The 21,084-nt window shown below is 38.8% G+C and overlaps 1 protein-coding gene across 1 annotated transcript in view; it reads left to right on the forward strand.

Moving 5' to 3' along the window:
* rbfox1 (RNA binding fox-1 homolog 1) overlaps positions 1–20,880 on the forward strand; it is a 196,655-nt gene extending 175,775 nt beyond the window's left edge. The window contains exons 11-12 of the mRNA XM_073494853.1: positions 12,665–12,740; positions 20,321–20,880. Coding sequence (XP_073350954.1) covers positions 12,665–12,740; positions 20,321–20,443 — 199 coding nt within the window. The 3' untranslated portion in view covers positions 20,444–20,880. The remainder of the gene's footprint in view (positions 1–12,664; positions 12,741–20,320) is intronic.
* Positions 20,881–21,084: the final 204 nt, after the last annotated feature.

Genomic DNA, 21,084 nt, shown 5'->3' on the forward strand with positions numbered 1-21,084 from the left:
GAAAGCACATGGCAGATCCAGATATCTTAAAACTTCTTTAGCTAGTGGAGAGACCAAACTAGGACAGAGAGAGATACATTGAATACAAATAGCATCTGGGTTGATCCTGTTAATTTTGCCTAGACTCCGTCTGCTTATCCATAGAAAGTGACAGATTTTCCTGTGATACTCTGTTTTCTCTAACAGAATATTTTAACATTTCAGGAAGATTCTCTCTCTGTGTATTTAGTATGGAGCAAGAGTGGTTGGGGGGACCGCCTAGGTTGCACAAAGATTTCACACAGATGGAAACAAAAACAGGTAAAGATCAAAAATACACCTGCTGGCAACTCTAAAGAACACTAATTGACATTAATCTTGTTTGTTTAATGTGCACACAATGCGATATGTACAAATCCCCAGTTTGTAGTTTGAGACAGTTATTCGCTTGAACTATTTCTTGACAACACAACAAGGTTTGGTACTATCATGGCAAATCAGAGATGCAAAATCGATTTTCTGGGTTGACTGATAAACTCTTCTCCAAATACTTCCTTCACATATTGTAACTCAACCTAAAATTGTATTTTTACATGAAAAACACAAGTCACAACATGTTTATGTATGGGAACTATAGTGATTTTGGTGGGTGTTGAAATGGTAGGTGTAAGGCATCTGGTGTGACAGCTGAGTGATTTGCAGGTCACCTCTTGCCTTTTGCTTGATGTGTAATTGTATGTTAAGAAGTTGTGCTGTAGCTGACGTGCACCTCCTGAAAAATGTGAATAATGTGGCTACAGCAGCTACAGAGATAGTGCATGGGGAACACAACTACTGTTTTCTCCATGTTTCTGATTGGGATTGCTGATTTTAAAGACAGTGGTTAAGTAATAATCTTGAAGATTTTCATGTAAATAAATATCTGTTAAGTCACTACCTATCCCCGAATGAGGTAACACAATGATGATTGAGCCTATGGCCCACTGATGAAAGCCCTCGCATTTTTTTTATACCAAAGATGTACACAGGGTGTCAGTGGCAACTATCAAAAATCACATATGGTGCACAGTTAGTGACACATTCACCCAGCAGTGGTTGGTCAGTCAGAGTAGAAACAAACAAAGAAAAGACCGATAACAACTAGCGATGAAACTTTGAATAAAAAAGGTGCAACTCCAAAGAAAAAGAAAGCAATTAGACGTTCAGATGAAGGCAAACTGTCTAAAAAGGAAAATAACCATCAGCAAGGAAGAACCAGAGTTTGTATCGGCGTTGCCTTGCCAAGGTAGAGAGAACTAAAAGAAGAAAAGTGACTGAGGGGAGATACAGATGTTGGACCGCTAAAGTTTATGTCAAATATAAAATGTACTCTACCTAAATTGTGGACCTTGTTTTGGGGTAACGTTAGTCACCACACAGACTGAGTTTGTTACCTCTGCCAAGGAGGTTATATTTTCAGTGCCGTTTGTTTGTCAGCAGGATTATGAATTCGGCCAGATTTCATGAAACTTTGTGGAAGTCATTAGGTTTGGAAACAAGGAATGGGACCATTTAAGGGCTGATTTATTTTCTCTTTAAATCTTCGAGATTACCAAATTAAGGTTAATTGGAAAATACTCAGTAGTCTTCTCCTTTTCGCTAGCACTCTTCTAGCAAGGACATCTCCATTGCAAAACTTTATTTCTTGTGATCACCACTCTAACCAGGGAGCACAAACTGGGTTTAAACATTGCTTTCTCGTTCAAAACTGAGTGACATTATGTCTGACGACCTAAGACATCTTTTTGCCCTCTATTCAACCAGCTAAAATGAGCAGTTTTATACATAAATGTAAATTAAGAAGCTGCACTTACTGCTGTAAAGTGGATGCACAAGTAGTTTAGTATTACAGTTTTGACAACTGCACAAGGCAAGGTGTGAGGTTTCACACTTTTTATATAGTAGCGGTTGTGGCGCAGCAGGTACTGTAGAGGCTGTCTTTCAATTGAGAGGATGGTGGTTTGATCTCTGAATCCTACCATTAAATTACGTTTAACACTTGGTTATTGTAGGATGTGCTAGAGAGACTTTTTCCCATCCTCTTCGATAATAGTAGATAAATACTAAATTTTGCAGTTGAAATATGGTGAAACATGGTATAAATGTGAACTTTTAAAAAGGAGAATCTTGTAATATCTAGCCATCTGCTCCAAACAAAAAGGGGGCAGTATTTCACCCCTTCTCAATGTTTAGTTCAAACCCTTTGTTATTTATTTTATATCATTTCATTTGTTTCTATGCAAATTCATTGTTGCAAGTTGTTAAATTGTGAAGACTGAAATAGTTACTACTACTACTACTACTACTACTACTACGTATGTATTTATTTGCCCACATATTCACCATTCCTCAGTTGTATTGTTGCATTCTTTAATTAGATTATTCTATTGGTGTAACATACACAGGTCAGTAAGTAGGCACATTGAACAAACGTTGTAACCCACATTTGAGTGGAGCTGGCACAAAAGCCTCTCCAGAAGGTTGGAATGTTTCATTTCCTTCATGTTTTGCCATTTATTACAAAAAAAGGTACAAGAAACCAGCGATAAATACAAATGCTGTAGTGAAAAAACTAAATATCAGTGCAGTAGTGGACGTAAAATGGCACTCCTTTAAAGGAAAGAATTTGCCTTGGTGTTGCAACTGCAACAACAAAATATAAAATACAAAAATTACAATGAAAATATAAGGACATAAGGACATACTATAACAAATACTACAGCCAGTATGTATGTTTAAGGCTCACAAAACTATACGCTTTTGTGCAAACGTCTTCATCATGGGATGTGCAAAAGTTCATAATATACAGAATATGAGTCATGGGATGATTTTCCAGTCAAAAAATGCCAGCTAATGTAATGTATAGAGACAGCTATCCACTGGGGAGCTTGTTTATGGGACCAGCTGCGGATGAGAATAAAGCGTAGGGTGGTAATCCATCACTGGAGGTGACTGGACTAGAACTTTGGTCCTAAAAAGACAAAGATGTGGCAGGGCAAATAGTGTGCATGTTAATGTGCTCATTGTGTCTGAACTAAACTAATAAACTGATCATTATCTGATTTTGATACCAGATTGTTCAAGTGGTCATGTAAACAGCATAATGAGATATGCTTTATCAGATAAAAGCAGTTGTCGGATTATGAGAAATCCCATAAACACACCTAGTTTTTTGCCAAATATTACGTTTTATTTGGCGCATGTATACCGTAAATCCAGTTTCTTTTGTTCTTTTACATCTGCGCATGTGTAAAAATGTTGCTGTTAAAACGTGTACTTGGAAAGAAATTCAACTAATTGACTGAATCATGTAAACCTGTTTTTCCCTTTATAGCATTACTACTATTATAAGTGCATGTAAACACATCAAATCAGATTATTGTCATAACCTGATTATTCCCAGTTATCGGATTATTTTGGTGATGTAAACGTGCTCATTGTTTTTATTAGAACATGTTAGGATTTCCCAGATCCCAATCTGATCGAGCTTCTGTAAGACGTGCTGGAGCAGGTCTGATCCATGGAGGCCCCACCCCCTAACATACAGGATACCCTCAGAGGTCTTAAGTCCATGTTTTGACAGGTCAGAGCTGTTTTGGCTGCACAAGGGGAACCTTCACAATATTAGGCAGGTGGTCATAATGTTATGCCTGATCGGTGTATGTATGGCAGTGGCCTGTATAAGTCACAAGGTGGCAATGTTGCGCAGTCTCTCTTAAAAATCCAGCAGTTCTTGTTGTTTGTACCTTGCAGTATGCTGTAGATTTGAGTTACGCGCCATGGAGGCCGCCATGTTTTTTTTTAAGTTTACTTTTCCATGCCATGTAAGGTGAGCTGACTGAGCCAAAGGGAGGATTGTTTCAATGAAGCATTAAAATGCAGCCAAGGTCTCAACCACACCACACCGCACAACACCGACAAAAACACAACGTACAGTCCAGGGGAAGTGTAGACAGGCTGTAGCAGTCTATCTGCTCAGATGCTGTGGGTTACACATACATAGAAGAAATTAAGGAACAGTTGTGTACAAAACTTAGTTTCACATTGTCACATAGTGGAAACATGGACTGCAGAGAAGAAAAAAAAATTCAGACAGCCACATGGTTTTCACAGGGCACACGGTTTACAAAGTACAAATAAGTGAAATCTTCAGCCACTTTAGACTTACTTGTCATGTTTTAGTAAAGATAAAGTGAGGACCCAAATGCAAAACACCAAGGAGGCAGGCAGGATTAAGGAACTAAGAATGAGCTTTAATTAACAAAAGCTAAAATCCAAAAATCATATAATCCCAAAAACCAAGAAGAGCAAAATACCAAAAACACAAACTAGCAACACAAACTAAAACAAATAACAACTGAGAAGAACAAAGTACAACTCAGTAAACACACAAGGGACAAAAAAACAGGAACATACCAGAGACACTGGAACAGGCGTAGGTGAAAAGACTATATACACACAAGGGCTGATTACCAACAAGACACAGATGGACACAGAAAAAGGGCAGGAAATTCAAACAAAGGGAGGAACTGAAAAGCAACACATGACACAAGAGGGCAAAACTTCAAAGTAAAACAGGAAATTACAGGAACACAAACTGAAACGTGAAACTTGTAACTATAACTCGTTCCGATGCTTGATACAACATGTGGGTAGAAGTTGGAGCATACCTAGAGCAAGAATTAAAAGATTTACAGATGTCTCAACTTGTATATAACATGTTTGCCGTGCGTTACCGCAGTGATACCACGGCAGTAAAACCACGGCAGTAAAAGGGGGGGCTGCATTTGATAACTGTATGCGCTAGGTAGCAGCAGAGTGCTTGAATCCTGATGATGACAGGATTTTACTTTATACCCATTTGACCACCATGTGCTCAGCAATGGCAGAGTGGTGCTGTCAGTTTTTGAGATGGTTGACTCCAAAGAAGGTGGATGTATGTAGTCTAATACTATGTTAATATGACTGCTTCAGCTGATATTTAACTTTAACAGTTCTTCTATGAACAACGTTAAACAAACTAAAGATGTGTATTGTTAAGTTACTGTTTGTACTTGCATAAGCCTATAGTGGGGAGACAAAACAACCTCTCCATAAACAAATGGCACAACACAGGAGAGCCAACTCCTCAGGTCAAGACTCTGCTGTCCAGTTACATCTGAAGGAGAAATATCATTCCTTTGAGGACAACAATGTAAACATCTTGGCCAAAGAAGACAGATGGTTTGAAAGAGGAGTAAAAGAATCCATCTATGTCAAACTGGAATGACCATCTTTGAACAGAGGAGGTGGATTACGACATTACTTATCACCCGCCTACAATGCAGTACTGAGTTCCCTCTCCAGACAGCTAAACAACCATTCACACCTGGCCTCACCTAGCCCTAGTATCCCACATTAAGGCCGGTTAAGTCAATGACCCACAAGTGGCCCTAACGACTCTGAAACTCAGAGCTCACACGTGTCCTTAACGACTCTGTAAGGACACTCCCACACAGAGTTTAAAAGCCTGCAACTCCCCTCCAGTTAGTTAGAACTGAAGAAGCCTCGTGGATGCGAGGTGAAACGTCTTCAAGAAACTGAAACACATCCAGTTGCCTACGATACAGCACTTAGAATAAGCCTATAAGTGAAACATACAGTCTGATGTACATGTTTACGTCCAGCTCGAAGGCATGGAGATTGCTGTTAATTAGCTGTGGCAGAGTGCAACTTTAACCAGCGGTGCAGATATATGGCATATAACTACATATTTTTCAGTCGGCATTGTGTATACCCACTTATAAAACCCCTCTGATGCACATCTTTGTTACATTGTTTGAGGGAACTATAGGTATATGGAAGAATTATCCTATCTTTATTCAAGAGCGTAGATTTTCAGTTTGAGAGCATTTCATTCCTTTTCAGTGACACAGCTCCTTCTCGTGCTCAGATTTATTCTCCTCATGCTCACATTTTGTGCTCACACTGAGATGTTTGCTGCTTTCTTACAAAATGTGTGCTTGAACTCAAAAATCACATGCTTGTGCTCACACATCTTCTTGCACACAAAAATTTAGCTCGCATTCAAATATGTCCTGTGCTCGCTCAGATCTAAAGTCTGCGCGCTCAGATCTAAAGTCTGCGCGCTCAAACCTAATGTGCACGCACTCAGAACAAGCACCTCCTCTCCGGTTGAGGAGTCTGCTCAGACTCAAGGCTGTCCCTCCCTGCGCTCAAAATATTGTGTTTCACCAGCCAATAGGAAGACAGCTAGAGTATGGACCAATCAAATGACGGATGCCGCCTTGGGTGCGTTCCTTCGTACTTTTTTTGAGTGTTCCGTAGGGGCGGGTATACGGTCTGTTTGTAAAACTGCTTCTCTCAAAATACACCAATTTACCGTATTAGCCAGCTATTTGAATCATCACCTATTTAAGACGCCAGCATATTTATGTATAATTAATCTTAAGTAATCCTAAAAAGAGTTATCGTAGTTTAGATTTTTTTCAATTTAATATTAGCGGATATATGTTATATAGTATAAATATTTGTGAACGCACTGTTGAACTAGTAACCGGCATATCCTGTCTCCCTTAAAAAAAATTGTTGTTGTTGTTGAGTTAGCATTGTGAAACAACAAATTCTTAATTATTTTTTTGTGCGCATATAAACATAAAATTATTATTATTAAGTATTATTAAGTATAAATCACACCCCCTCCAGGAAATACACAACACTGTGGTTCTTCATTTATTCATCATCATATAAAACGTAAAACAAAGCAGAGCAGTAGGGCTAAAATACAGGAATAAAAATATGTAGGCCTATACAAATAAATGCAGTGGAATATATAGCCTGTGTTCCAGGTCTAGAGGAGAGTTTTTTCCCTGAACTGTTTCCCAGGAAAGGAACACGGCCAGGTCTATTCCTAATAACTGAGTCCCATCACAAACCTATGTGGTGTTCGCAGCACCTCATTGATGGTCGACCAGCATTTTCTCATCTCTCACTATATTGCCACTGAGGGATATTTCTGGTGTTGCGTGCTGACGAGAAACTTTCAGGTTTCCCGGGAGCTCAAACTTTCCCCAGGATCCATCCCAGTTTGTCGTGACACACCAAGCCCATGTTTATTTCAAACTGAACTCTAAGTGCCATTGCTACAGTATGTTGTCATTTCGTATTTATGTATTTTTTATTTTATTTAATTTTTTGCAAAAACAACACACTCATCGCATATAGAAGGCTATATGCAGACTGTGCATATTTATCTTTAAGGAGGGTTTGAGTCAGAGTGGGGAAAGTGTCAATACGTTAACACAAAGTTTTATTCAGTCTTATCCATTCAATCCATTTTTGCGCTGGGCTGGACAGCAGCTGCAGCCGGCAGCTCTGGTGGTCGCACTGTTAAGCTTTATTAGGTTACATTATAATTGCTTGTTAAAAAGCAACATCTAAAATTATCCTTACTAATAATAGTGAGGATAATTTTAGATGTTGCTTTTTGTTTATAGCCTATACTTTTTAGAACACCAAGATCTAGTTTGTAGGCTAACAAAATATAGATTTGTCCAGCGGCAGCTTGGCATCGAGCCGATGCATGATTACACATCATGTGCAATAAACTAACCCTAACTTTAGATAGTCCTGAGTTACAAACTAATATCCAACCTGGATTTTGATTCTGACACTCAGTAATCGGCTAATTAATGCGCTTCGACACATGCTTTGATACGGACTGAGTCAATGAGGAAATAAAACAGCAGGTTTGGTTCTAGAGGGAGAAGAGAAAAGGGCCCTGATGTGTTTACTTTAGTCTGGACTGCTCACATGTGCCACCTGGTGGTTGGTGGTGCGCACTGCAGCTAATGCAAAATCAGATGGCTAAAATAAAAGTCCACTCTCCTTTTCTGCCGCATTGCGGCACCTTTAACAGCATGGTAAAGGCATCATATACAAGTAGAGACATCTACTGCAGCAACAACACTGATATTGTGTACACTTAGACGCAGGTAAAAAAGAAAGTGGAATGTAACCAAAAATGTATAGCGAAATTTCCAAATTAACAAACATCATCTCACAACATTAATGCCAAGTTTTTACAAAATGGTGAAGTGGTCACCATTATTAATTTATAGTCAGTCTTATAGTGTGTCCATACAATCGCAATTTACAGTCATCTGTTATAGATTAAGGCAACTAATAATTAACAGTAGAACAAGAATATGCAAAACTCGACTAAACTGCTTAACCTCCCATAGATGGTAGGAATAAGACAGTTATACTTATTATCTTTACGTGTGCCATTTGTGTATTATACATTAGAGCTTACTTGGCTCAGTTTTAGCAATGCCACAGTAACAAGAAAACAGTCACATTTTGCCATTTGAAAAGTTTATTGCTAACTGTTAACCAATAACGTTGCTTAAATTAAATATAGTTTCGGTAAACAGCCAACATTAGATGTTACTTACCAGTCTTAGAGAAACATTGCAAGTTCAGCATCAAACTACATCTTTTGACTCGCCAGAGCTGTCTCAAACGTTGGAAAGCCCCAGCTTCCTTTGTTTATGTTGCTTCTTTTCTCTGCCACGGATGTAGTTTCTTTCCAGGAGCTGTTTGAGATGATGATTCTGGAGCTTTGGGTTTACCAACTAACTGACTGAGGCTGGTGACTTAGCTGTTTTTCAAAAGTCTTTTCAACACGATTAGGCTCACTAATTTTGAATGAATGAATAGACTTAAATGTGATGGTGATCATGTTAGCGTGCTGATGTTAGCATTTAGCTCAGTACAGTACAGTCTCACACTGTATCTGATATCACCATGTTGGTGTTGTTCCTGGAACATCATTATTTATGTTGCATCAGCACCATCATTTCAACTTACAAAACAGTGACAAAGTTGACAGTTGGACCAAGCCGTTGTGGCTAAATGAGTAAAGTATAGTACTGGGGCTTGTATCCTGTTAGGAACATATTATTGTGCTGTCCACACTAAGTTCACTTATTATTTTCTTTTTCAGTTTTCTGTGACTAATTGGATAGATTTAGGCACCAAAAATACTAGATAAGGTGTAGGCATCAAGAATGCTTAGGAAAATGGTTTTGGATTAAAATGTACACTTTCACAATGTTAAACGTGTTAAAAAGGATAACTTCTCCCATATGCCTCTTTGCAGGCTGGCATTTGCAAAGCTATGGCATTACAAAACTGCTCAGCACGGTGATGCAATGGTTTGTGCTGTTGCCTCACAGCAAGAGGGTCTGGGGTTTGAAACCTTGCTGGGGCAGGGCCAGCATGGGGTGAACATGCTACCCTGTACTTGCATTGATTTCCTGCAGATTCCCTGGTTTCCCCCACCATCAAAAAACATGTACATTAGGTTAATTCTCCAGTCAGTGCCCTTGACCAAGGCACTGGCTAAGATTTAGAGTTGGTACCCAGGCGCTGTCCTTGGCTTCCCACCGCTCCTGTGGGATGGGTTAAAAGAAGAGAACCAGTTTTACAATGCTGTACATTGAGATACATTTAGGAAAGATTCTTCTTCTTAAATGATGGTCCTTAAGATGTTACAGGAACATTTACATGGCAGTGTCTGAGGTGACTCTAGCTTAGTACATAATTCACAGACTTGAGAAATGTTTTCATCTTCCTCTCAGAAAGAAAGTGATTGCTACTCATTTAAAGGAAGGTTATTATTCTTCCAAATGAGAAGGAAACTTCATTCTTACATCATCGGACTTTTGTTCTTCTGTAGATTGTTGAGGGATAATATTGTATAATTGTGTACATTTTTGGAAAGGTTCCTTTCTTCCCTAAATATTCACTCTATCCATTTGACTGAGCTCCCAACCATTTTGTAGAGCTGTTGAAAATGTTGTTTCCATGTTTATCTTTTCACCTCAGGGTCATTTTAAAAATGCATTTGACTCAAATTGCATTTGAATTTGTGTTGTAGTTGCAGCTTACCACACACTCTCTCACATACACACTGTCACACACACACACACACTGATGATGGGTTAGGGCTCTGCGCTGTGAGATAAGATAGGTCAAATGCAGTGCTGGGCTGAGTGTGGGTGTTGTGGGGGCTGCATGGTGAATAGCAATGTCCAAAACTAATCGGGATTAACTTCTAATCGCTTCAACCACTGGGCTGCTATGCAAATCAGCTCAATTATGGGCACAGGCCCTGGCCCCTGATTGGCCCTCATCATGTCTGGGCTAGGACATAGAGGGAAGGAAGGGGGGATGGACTGGTTGGCCACAGCATGGCTGCTCACTTTGAATAAACACTGCAGCTTTCTAGTTCTTTCTAAAAAATCATTGATTTATTGACTGATTCTTCTTTGGTTATTCTTCTTTGATTATTCTTTGGTTATATACAGGTTTTCATGAGGCTCTCTGGTTTGTTTTTCTTCCTCTAATTTTCTTTAGTAATTTCCTGTGCTTTTTTTCCTAGACCAACTAAAAAAAATATTAAATTAAAGGGGTCTGTACACAGACACATAATGTTGGTCCATTCAATACTCTAACCCTAACCCTGGTCCACACATATAATAATAATTAGGGCTGTCAAGCGTTTAAAAAAATAATCAAATTAATTACAAGCTTTGTGATCAATTAATCCCATATGCCAATATTTGCCTTAAGCATTCAAAAATATTTCAGTGTAAATGGATTTTGGTGGATAAGCGAATAAATGAATAAATGGACATTCTAAAGGAGGTTATCAACCTACAAAGTTTAGAATGGCCATTTATTCATTTTAATCTTGTAGTACTCCGATGGTTAGAAAACTCCTTTCTGCATAAGTTGCACAAAACGGTGCTCCTGTCAACAGTTCCATCTGAGCTTTTTTTGGAAGCCCCACTCCAGTGTGTTTTGGTATTTTTATGATCTTTCCTGACAATGTTTTAACATTTTTGACAAATAACTTACTTTTGTGCTTAAACATCAGTCGTTTCAACAAATGCCACTAACCCTGTCGGAATGTAAATCCAATCCATGATTAATCCCAGCCAAGGCATATAAGTGCCTAAACCTAACCAAACCATAACCATCATGATCTCATATCAGAGAACTGTTGAAACAGTGGTTTGTAACATTTTTGGACAGCACTGACAAATGATGTTCTGCTGATCGAGCCGTCAGATCTGATAAGACTTATATGTGTTCTAATGTAATGTAAGTAATTAATGAAATAGATGAATTATTAATGTTGATTAATAACTAATGGAGCACCACTCTGGCATCAGGGATCAACAATTAACAGTATCATTCAGTCTCAAGAGTGATGTTCACCTAAAATTGTTAATTTCAGAAAATATTAATAATTAAAGGGGAAGAAGGCATGACCCTGAGCACTAACTCTCTCAAAAAGCTGTTATCACAAAAATAAAGGTGCAAATAATCACAGAGAACTGCTATTGTACAATCAACAGTGTTTATTAAAAAACAAACATTGAGCAATAAATCAACCCACTTAATACAACAAACATCTGTTGCTATAGCTAAGATACATTACAACACAAGCAATAAGCAAACATGAGCAAGCACAGATGTGTGTATGTGGGTATGTCTGTATCTATGTGTCTGTGTATATGTGAAGGGAGAGGGACAAGATGGCCGACAGAATCTCGTTGAGAATTGTGTGAAAACATGTGAGCCTACATGCTGCAGTCACACTGTCACACACTGTCACCTACTCCAAAAGTGTCCTGTGCCAGGCTTTGCGCGAGGGTCACGGTGATAGACAAGTTAAAGAGGATAAGATGAAAACATAGCATGATGAAAAAATATTCCTGTGGTAAATCATAATTTTTTGAGAAAAAGCCATACTCCTGATTTAAAAGGCGGAAATTATGAAATAAAAGATTCAAAATTATGAAATAAAAGTCATTATTATGAAATACATTGTCAAAATTATGAAATAGAAATTCAAATTATGAGTCACAGTTATGACAAAGATAATTACAATTATGAGATAAAAAGTCATAATTAAACTACTAATTATTACTTTTTATCTCATATATTTATATATATATATATATATATATATATATATATATATATATATATATATACACATATATATACATATATATATATATATATATATATGTGTATATATATATATATATACACATATATATACATATATATATATATATATATATATATATATATACACATATATATACATATATATACATATATATATATATACACATATATATATAAAGATTTTTTTTCTTTTTAATAAGATTTTCTAATTCCCTTTTAATGCTGCTCCTTCTAGTAGGCCTACGCATGACCACAGTATTTATAAAATCCTGGCTACAGCACGGCAAGCAAGAACATTAACTAGCAAGGATGAAGGCAGCAAAACATCCTTTCATTTTTTGGAATAGCTTAAAAGGTAAAAATTTACAATGTTGAAAATAATGTCACCATGTGCGTGCATCACATGTCATGCATTTTAGGTGTGCTCCAGTACTTGTGTACTACAAATAGCACTCCCCCCCTGCTTAAGGCCACTATCAAGCTTCTATATTTGATGAGTTGGGAGTGAGAACTCGTTGATAAAGCAATGACTTTGGCACTTTCATAAGGAATTCGATATTTTGTTGGTTATTTCTTATTTCATGTGTTTCTACAGTTACGGACGAGTATATGCTACCGACCCCTACAACCACGCACTCACTCCAGCAGCCACATACAGCGTTGGTGCCATGGTAAGACTATAATGCTTTCCAGACATTTCTGTTCTTCATTCGCCATTCTCTTCACATCATCTTCCTGCCTCTAATTTGTATCTGAAACCAAACTTTTTTGTCTCCACAATACATGATAGAGTTGAGCTCCTCTTTTGCAGTGCATGTCACTTGCTTCTATCAACATTGTTCAGAGTTATACTTGGTTCACAGGCTGGATTAGAGTGGACATAATGGCTAACTATAATTATAAAACTAACAATAAAGGATGACCAATTCTTGCATTTGGTGTTGTTGACTAGAGACATGGCAACATAAACCTGATCATTAATTATGTCAGCTGAGTTTTGGTGGTCATATTTATTTTAAAACATTAAAAGCATAAAAAGATGCTGTGTATGATCATGTTGCCCTATCAAATGGCTGAGAAGCCTAAATAAAGGTTTTAATTGGCAGCTAAATTGTTAATCACAACATGTAGCTACCTCAAATCCGGTGCACTGGATGAGACAAAATGTTTATTATTAGGGATGTCCCGATCAGGTTTTTTTTTACCCCGATCCCGATCTGAGTCATTTAATATTTAGTATCTGCTGATACCAAGTCCCGATCCGATACTTAGCCCTAACTAATATTTTCCTAGATAATACAGCTGCATTAAGAAAAAAATCACCTGCATCCAAGCTGTTCTTAATAGCTTTTTTTATTTTGTTGAAACAAAGTAAATACTTTCATATGGCTCCTTCTTATTCTGCATATCCTATTGCAACATTGTTTTTCATTAGTTTTTTTTTTTTTTTAACAAAAACAACAAGTAAAAAAGGCAGTAACTAAACCCTGATCCTCTACCACAGAGGTGGGCTGGTTATCCAGAGCGATGAATTCAGTGACCTTCTCTGTAATATTTGTGGCCATGTCGCTGACTCGAGGATATTTCCCTTTCCTTTTGAAAGTATCCACGAGTGTTTGTTGCTTCGGTGCCTTTTCCTGCATTGTTTGAGTGAACTCATGTTTTTGTTTATGTGCCGTATCAAATTTGTAGAATTAAATGCAGCTCTTTTGTTACCAGCTCGCGAAACGGTCGTATTGCAGATGTTACGTGTTGCCGTTGGACTGCTTTCGCTTTCGCTTTCTAATTTGAAATATTTCCACACTGCAGACATTTTATCGACAGGTTCTCCAGACTAACGTTACGAGCACGACTGCATTCTGCCACAAATTGTGCTCCGTTGACGACAGCTAACGTAAAAATAATCGGGCTTGGGTCCATGTTCAAAATTGCCGATCCCGATCAGTGAAAAAATGCCCATATCAGCCCCGATCCCGATCCCGCAATCGGGATCGGGACATCCCTATTTATTATGGATAAATCTTTTCTTTGCAGTGTCCAATGTAAACCTAAGAAGGGAAACCCAACTACACTCTGTTCACCATGCTGCCATCTGACAAAAGATAGAGATGTGTCCGCTGCCATACCACCAGACTGTAGAGCAGCTTCTTTTCTCAGGATGTGAGACTCCTCAATTCATCTTCACTCCACCATAGAAAACAGGCTACAGCTTGCAGTCAACTAACCAATAGGGGCCAAGTGCATCTAAAGAAAAACTGAACCTCTTCACCACATTCACCTTCTGAAGACCCTTAAAACTTAACCCATTAACAAAAGAAACAATAATATTCTCCTGTAAGTCATTTCAACGTTTTGGATTACTTCAAAACAACTGAACACTCAAAAATGTGCTTCCATTGTGTGCAGGACTGAGGGGTCCATAACAACCCGGTCTCACATGAAAATGTATAATAGCTACATTGGTCCACAGGGCAAAACGTAGTAGTTTTACAATAACGCCTCTTAAATTGTGAGATGTCTACAATTTTTTTGGCCTTTTCTTTTCTATTGCCTGCGTCTACGTCACTTGACCGTCAACTTTCTGGCTGCGAGAACAAAAATCATGGCTGCCATTCTTTTTATTTCCAGTGAAAATGCAATATTTTAAGAAAGGTATTACATTAAAATGTTTTTATCGAGAAATATGCACTTTATTTTCATAATCCTTGCTCAGTGAATGTATGTGGTCTTTAGTTTGTTAGTTTTTAGGACGATTATTGCAGGTTTCGCCAGAAAATTGTGGGGCTGTTACATATGATATCGTTGCTGTGGTGATTGTTATAGACGCTGCTACATTGCCGTGGTGGTTGCTATGGACGCTGCTATGGCGGAAACCACGGCTTGCACATTGTTTGTATCGTTTATTGCTTTGTGTAGTTATCTGGGCTGTTATAAAATTTGTGTTTTTTTATGTAGCTATTTGATGGTGCTCTTTCAATAAAAAACAGCGATTTTACAGCGCCCCACAGATGATGTATTTTATCTTCTTCTGTGGATTTCCAACGGCTAGTGTAACGCAGACGTTGATCGCCATTGTTTCGCCAATTTTAAATTTGTACATTTCAAACCTTATCTACCACTATGTGAGAGAGAAATCAGAATCAGAATCAGAAATACTTTATTATCCTAGAGGGGAAATTGTTTACGTTACAGCTGCTCCCATTCAAAGTTCAGAATATGCAGAAAAAATAATAATAATAATTATAGTAACAATACTACTACTACTTCTAATAATAATAATAATAATGATAATAATAATAATAATATCCATATATAAACAAGAACAACAAAAACAAAACAAAAATACAAGAAATGTAGACTCCACTAGAATAAATATACATATATAAATTGAATAATGCCAAAGTTGAAAACTTTGTGTCTGACACTCAGAGCGAGAAATTGAACAGCTTGATGGCCACTGGCAGGAATGATTTCCTGTTGCGCTCTGAGGTGCATCTTGGTGGGATTAGTCTAGTGCTGAATGCACTCCTGTGGCTGACCACCACGTCATGGAGTGGATGGGAGCCATTGTCCAAGATGACATGTAACTTGGACAGCGTCCTCCTCTCTGACACCACCTTCAGAGAGACCAGCTCCACTCCCACAACGTCAATGGCCTTGCAGATCAGTCTGTCCAGTCTTTTTGCATCCGCTACCCTCAGCCTGCTGCCCCAGCACACAACAGCATAGAGGATAGCACTGGCCACCACAGACTCATAAAACATCCTGAGCATAGTCCGGCAGATGTTGAATGACGTCAGTCGTCTCAGAAAATAGAGACGACTCTGTCCCTTCCTGTAGAGGGCGTTTAGTTTATTATCAATGTGGACTCCCAGGTACTTATAATCCTCCACAATGTCCACACTGACCCCCTGGATGGAAACAGGGGTCAACGGCACCTTGGTCCTCCTCAGGTCCACAACCAGTTCCTTGGTCTTTGAAGGGGGTCCAAGAGTGGTTTGACCAAGGGCAGGAGCTGCTCCAAGATGAGTCTCTCCAGGGTCTTCACGATGTGGGAGGTCAGTGCCACAGGTCTGTAGTCCTTGAAGCCACAGGGATGCGTCGTCTTTGGCACAGGGACAAGGCAGGACATCTTCCACATCACAGGGACCCTCTGTAGACTCATGCTCATGCTGAAGACATGATGAAGTACTCCACATAGCTTGGGGGCACAGGCTTTGAGCACCTTGGGGCTGACACCATCAGGACCCGCAGCCTTGCCCGAGTGGAGTCTCACCTGTTGTCTCCTAACATGGTCAGCTGTGATGCTCACTGTAGAGGTGACAGGTAGGGGAGGGGGAGGTGTAGAGTCAATTGGTTGTAGTGTGTAGTGAGTTTGGAGACTAGGGGAGGAGGAGTCGGGAGGGAACTCACAGAAGGATAAAAGGCTGTAAGGAGGAGGAGGGGGTGGAGAAGGTGGTAGTTGGTAGACAGCAGTAGGATTGATGGTGGTTTCATCAGGGGGTGCAGGGGTCTCAGTATCAAATCTATTAAGTTACCAAAATAAGTAACCTTCAGAGCTAAATCTGTTGACAAACAAAAATTTCATTTGTTCATTAACCTATTCGTATTGTTGATTGATCAAGAACACTTTGGTGTTTTTGTGATGAGAAATGTTTAGATATCATTTAACTCGACAGTTAGGAGCATACTTTTGGGTAGCGGGTCCTCTGGTCCGCCCACAGGACTGACGCAAAACATTTACTGTACTGACTAAATTATAAATATATACTCTATATAAATTGATCTCAATTGACCAAGTGCCCATTTCTCTCTCACATAGTGGTGGATAAGGTTTGAAATGTATAAATTTAAAATTGGCGAAACAATGGCGATTCATGTCCGGGTTACATTAGTCATCGGAAATCCACAGAAGAAGATAAAATACGTCATCTGTGGGGCGCTGTAAAATTGCCATTTTTTATTGAAAGAGCACCATCAAACAGCTACATAAAAAAACACAAAAAATATAACAGCCCAGATAACTACACGAAGCAAAAAACGATACAAACAAAGTGCAAGCCGTGGTTTCCGCCGTAGCAGCGTCCATAGCAACCACCATAGCAACGTAGCAGCGTCTATAGTAACCACCATAACAACGATATCATATGTAACAGCCACACAATTTTCTGGCAAAACCAGCAATAATCTTCTTAAAAACTAACAAACTAAAGACCACATACATTCACTTAGCAAGGATTACGAAATTAAGTGCATATTTCTCAATAAAAATTTCATCAAAACACATTTTAATGTAATACCTTTCTTAAAATTTTGCATTTTTCACTGGAAATAAAAGGAATGGCAGCCATGTTTTTTGTTCTCGCTGCCAGAAAGTTGACGGTCACGTGATGTGGATGCAGGCAATAGAAAAGAATAGGCCAAAAAAATTGTAGACATGTTACAATTTAAGAGGCGTTATTGTGAAACTACTACATGTTGCCCTGTGGACCAACATAGCTATTATACATTTTCATGTGAGACTGGGTTGTCCATAATGACTATAACATCTAAAAATTAAAAAATGTGTCTATTGGTTCACTGACTAGAAACATCTGCATTGTTAGCTATATAAGTATAATACATTTTGCCAACAAAAGTCTAAAATCTCCCCACCATTTCATCTCCCCCACACAGTACCGTCCCCCTCCCCCATCCCATTCTCTTCTTCAGTCACTGTGCATGAGCTTTTTTGCAACGCTGACATCTCCTCACTTAAACTTAATTGAATTTGTCTGTGCTGCTAACGGCGGTCCAAATGACACATTAATCCCGCCTGTAAAAGGTGATGAATGTCTTCATGCCTTGGCAGCCCAGTCCATGTTAGTTATTATATTTCTAATTTGGTGGATACCACCTCACCCCACACTCCCTGGTAATGAAATAATTAGTCATTTTGATAATTAAATCCCTTGTGGTGCCACAGCCGCAGAGAGGAGGCAAAGGAGGAGAGAAGTGAGTAAGAAAGCTGGGCCGACTGGAGGGAAAGATTGTTGGAACTTACTGGTAAAACAACGTGGATTTGAACAGAAATTCAGGCCCAGCTACTGTGTAACTGATTAGCAAACTGTTTGCAAGCAAAAGAAAATTACCTGCATCAAAATAAGGTTAAAGTGTCAGTCCACCAATCAGCCATGGTGCCACACCTAGCATTTAAACAATTTGCATTCTTTCTGCTACCATGTATTGCTGCTACAAACTTAAATTTTATTTCAAAAAAAGGTTTTAATTCTCAGTTTTGTTCATTAAGTCTATCAGTTATGCCATCATTGTACATGTCTACGTCACTAACATTTATCACTGCATATGGTGAAATATACCACAGTTTGGGTGAGCCTTTCTATGGAAAGCTGTTACCAATATGATGAATGAATGATTTTTGACCTACCATTAGGCCGTGTAATGGGTGTCAGGCTGTGTGTTTCCCAGTTCCCAGATTCGATTGCTGCATGTTCGACCATGAAATGGTTTCAGTCCGCCATCATGCAGGACATTCAAAATTCCCTTTTACTGCTCTGAGGGGTGAGGAGTGCGAAGCATTATGGACGAGGATACATGAACAGTCTTTGTAGAAGTCTTTTCTCAAACAGACTTACCCCTTTATTAGAAATATGTTAGTGACTGAATGTTGTAGTTCATCAGGATGCTTTGGAAATGCATGACAGCATCACAGCAGTTTAACTTAACTTGACTTAAATGTATTTCTCTCGAGTTTTTAGATTTTATTTCTTTTCTGATTTGTCACACATGACAATGAGGCTGATGAGGCTGAAAAACAGTCTGTTGGGTTGTTCTTAGATATTTTTAATTTCTACTTTCACTAAACCATTTGGGACATCTTTTCCTGCAACTCTCCTCAGGTCTTTAGTAGAAGGGATTGATGTGCAAAGAAAAGGCGCAAGTGAGGGAAACATGGGCAGGGTTTACCTTGAGTTTGTGAGGTTATCCAATAAAAAATGACTAAACACATGGCTAAAAGGCGCAGGTGTGAAATGGGGCCAAAGTAAACAGTGTAGTCAAGCAGCATTCTAGAATGTTAGCTGCTGCTAGCCACCTTCACTGTATATCTACTGCCAGTAAACATATTATATGCCCCTCAGAAAATAATGAAGTAATTTTTCTCCTACTTCTTCTTACAGATATTCACAATATTGGCCTGTTTATGCGTATACTCAAGTTTTCAGTATAGTCAAGGAAAGAACAAGATTTCACTATGGAATTGTGTGTGAGAGTGCAGGTCAGACTACATGATGATCAAATGGGATTCCTCTCAATAACTGGGTTTTGTTGAGTTGGGCCCTCAACACCAAGATGCTTACACCCCCCTCTTTACCTGCACACACACTCTGCATTTCAAAGCAACACTGTTGGCTAACATCTGTCTCTAATACACATATTACCTGTGCTGGCAAAAAGCCTCTCCTTGCCCGTCACCAACACACCCTTACCACCAAATTGGCCGAGACATAGCCAACATTACTGTGCCAAGAGCAAGTCTGGCTTAGTCTTGGTCTGAGAAAGGAGTTCTTTTTTAGACGAATAAAGTCATGTATTCTCTTTTTATTTAGCTTTTCAGCTTGATAAAAAGCTTGGAAAAAGATACACGGATTAAACAGTGAATTTTACATAAACAAATACATTTCATAATATATCTAAAATGATCTAAAATCTCCATCACCTCCTCCCAGTTAAAACCAGCATGATCCATCCAACAGATTCAGCCGTCCTGGTTCAAATTTTGCTAAAATCAACCTCTGACTTCTTTTCTTTGATTCATCTTTTCCTGCACTTGTTCATGGTTGTATTAACTATATTTCTTTCACATAGCTGTTGGCATGTACCCCTGGCATGAAGCGTCTCGCTGTGCTTGCTGCATGACGATTGCTCCGGTCATTGGTCTATTCATCCCCCATGGGTTTGCACTGGAATAACGGTAACGTAATGTTGAAACTTTGGTTTGTAGTTTGTGCAGGACCGAGAGGGGCTAACAAGGTTTGTGTGTGTGTGTGTGTGTGTGTGTGTGTGTGCACGTGTGTGTATGTGTGTGTGTGTTTGTGTGTGCGTGTGTTTCATGCCCTTTTTTGTATGTTGACCTTGGTGTTTCAATAAATATGTGGGTATGTGTTTTTGCATTTTCTTGTGGGTGTATATGTGTGTGTGTGTATGTGTATGTGTGTGTTGCTGTGTTTGTACATGTATGTGTGTGTTTCAGAATGCATTCGCCCCGCTGACAGATGCCAAAACTCGGAGCCATGCCGACGACGTAGGGCTAGTGCTGTCCTCTCTCCAAGCAAGTATATACCGGGGGGGCTACAGCCGCTTCGCACCCTATTAGCAACACCTCCAACCCATACTCAACCTTCCAACAGGAGAGACAGAAAGTGTGTGTGAGCGCGATTGTGTGAGCGAATGAGAATGACAGAGAAACCAAGTTATCAGAGGAGAGATGTTATTGAGGCCTGGGTATTGCAATACATGCAGTTTGTGCATCATTTCAGCATCTCCTAAGAGAGAAGTAAGAAAAAAGAATACAAATGAAATGACAGCTGATATTTTTCATCTTATACCTCAGATATTTTGTGCTGTGTATTTTGATATTGTGGGTTTTTAATTTCTAAAGATTTAAACATAGATTATCAGCTGTAGAGGTTTTTCCATGATACTAATAGAGAGCTACTAGTAATGATTAGGACACAAAGGAAATATTTATCTGATACAAATTGTTAGGGCTTGTATAGAACTCCAACCCTGTAAGATAGGTCATAGTCAAACTTCCGGGTTTTTATGTTTTGTAAGTGTTAAAGTGACTATGCTAGTCAAGTGCTGTTGTTTTACTTCTCTCAGCTTCCTTTGGCACTTCCTCTGTCAGTTTAGTAATGATAGTTAATTTTTTTCTGTTGTTTTAAGAGGAAGTAAAGAAGCCTTGGAAAAAATGTACCCTTTTGAGGGCAGGGTTGGTATGTTTGAGAAGCTGAG

Source organism: Pagrus major, chromosome 23 (genome assembly GCF_040436345.1).
Source record: "Pagrus major chromosome 23, Pma_NU_1.0".
Classification (NCBI taxonomy): domain Eukaryota; kingdom Metazoa; phylum Chordata; class Actinopteri; order Spariformes; family Sparidae; genus Pagrus; species Pagrus major.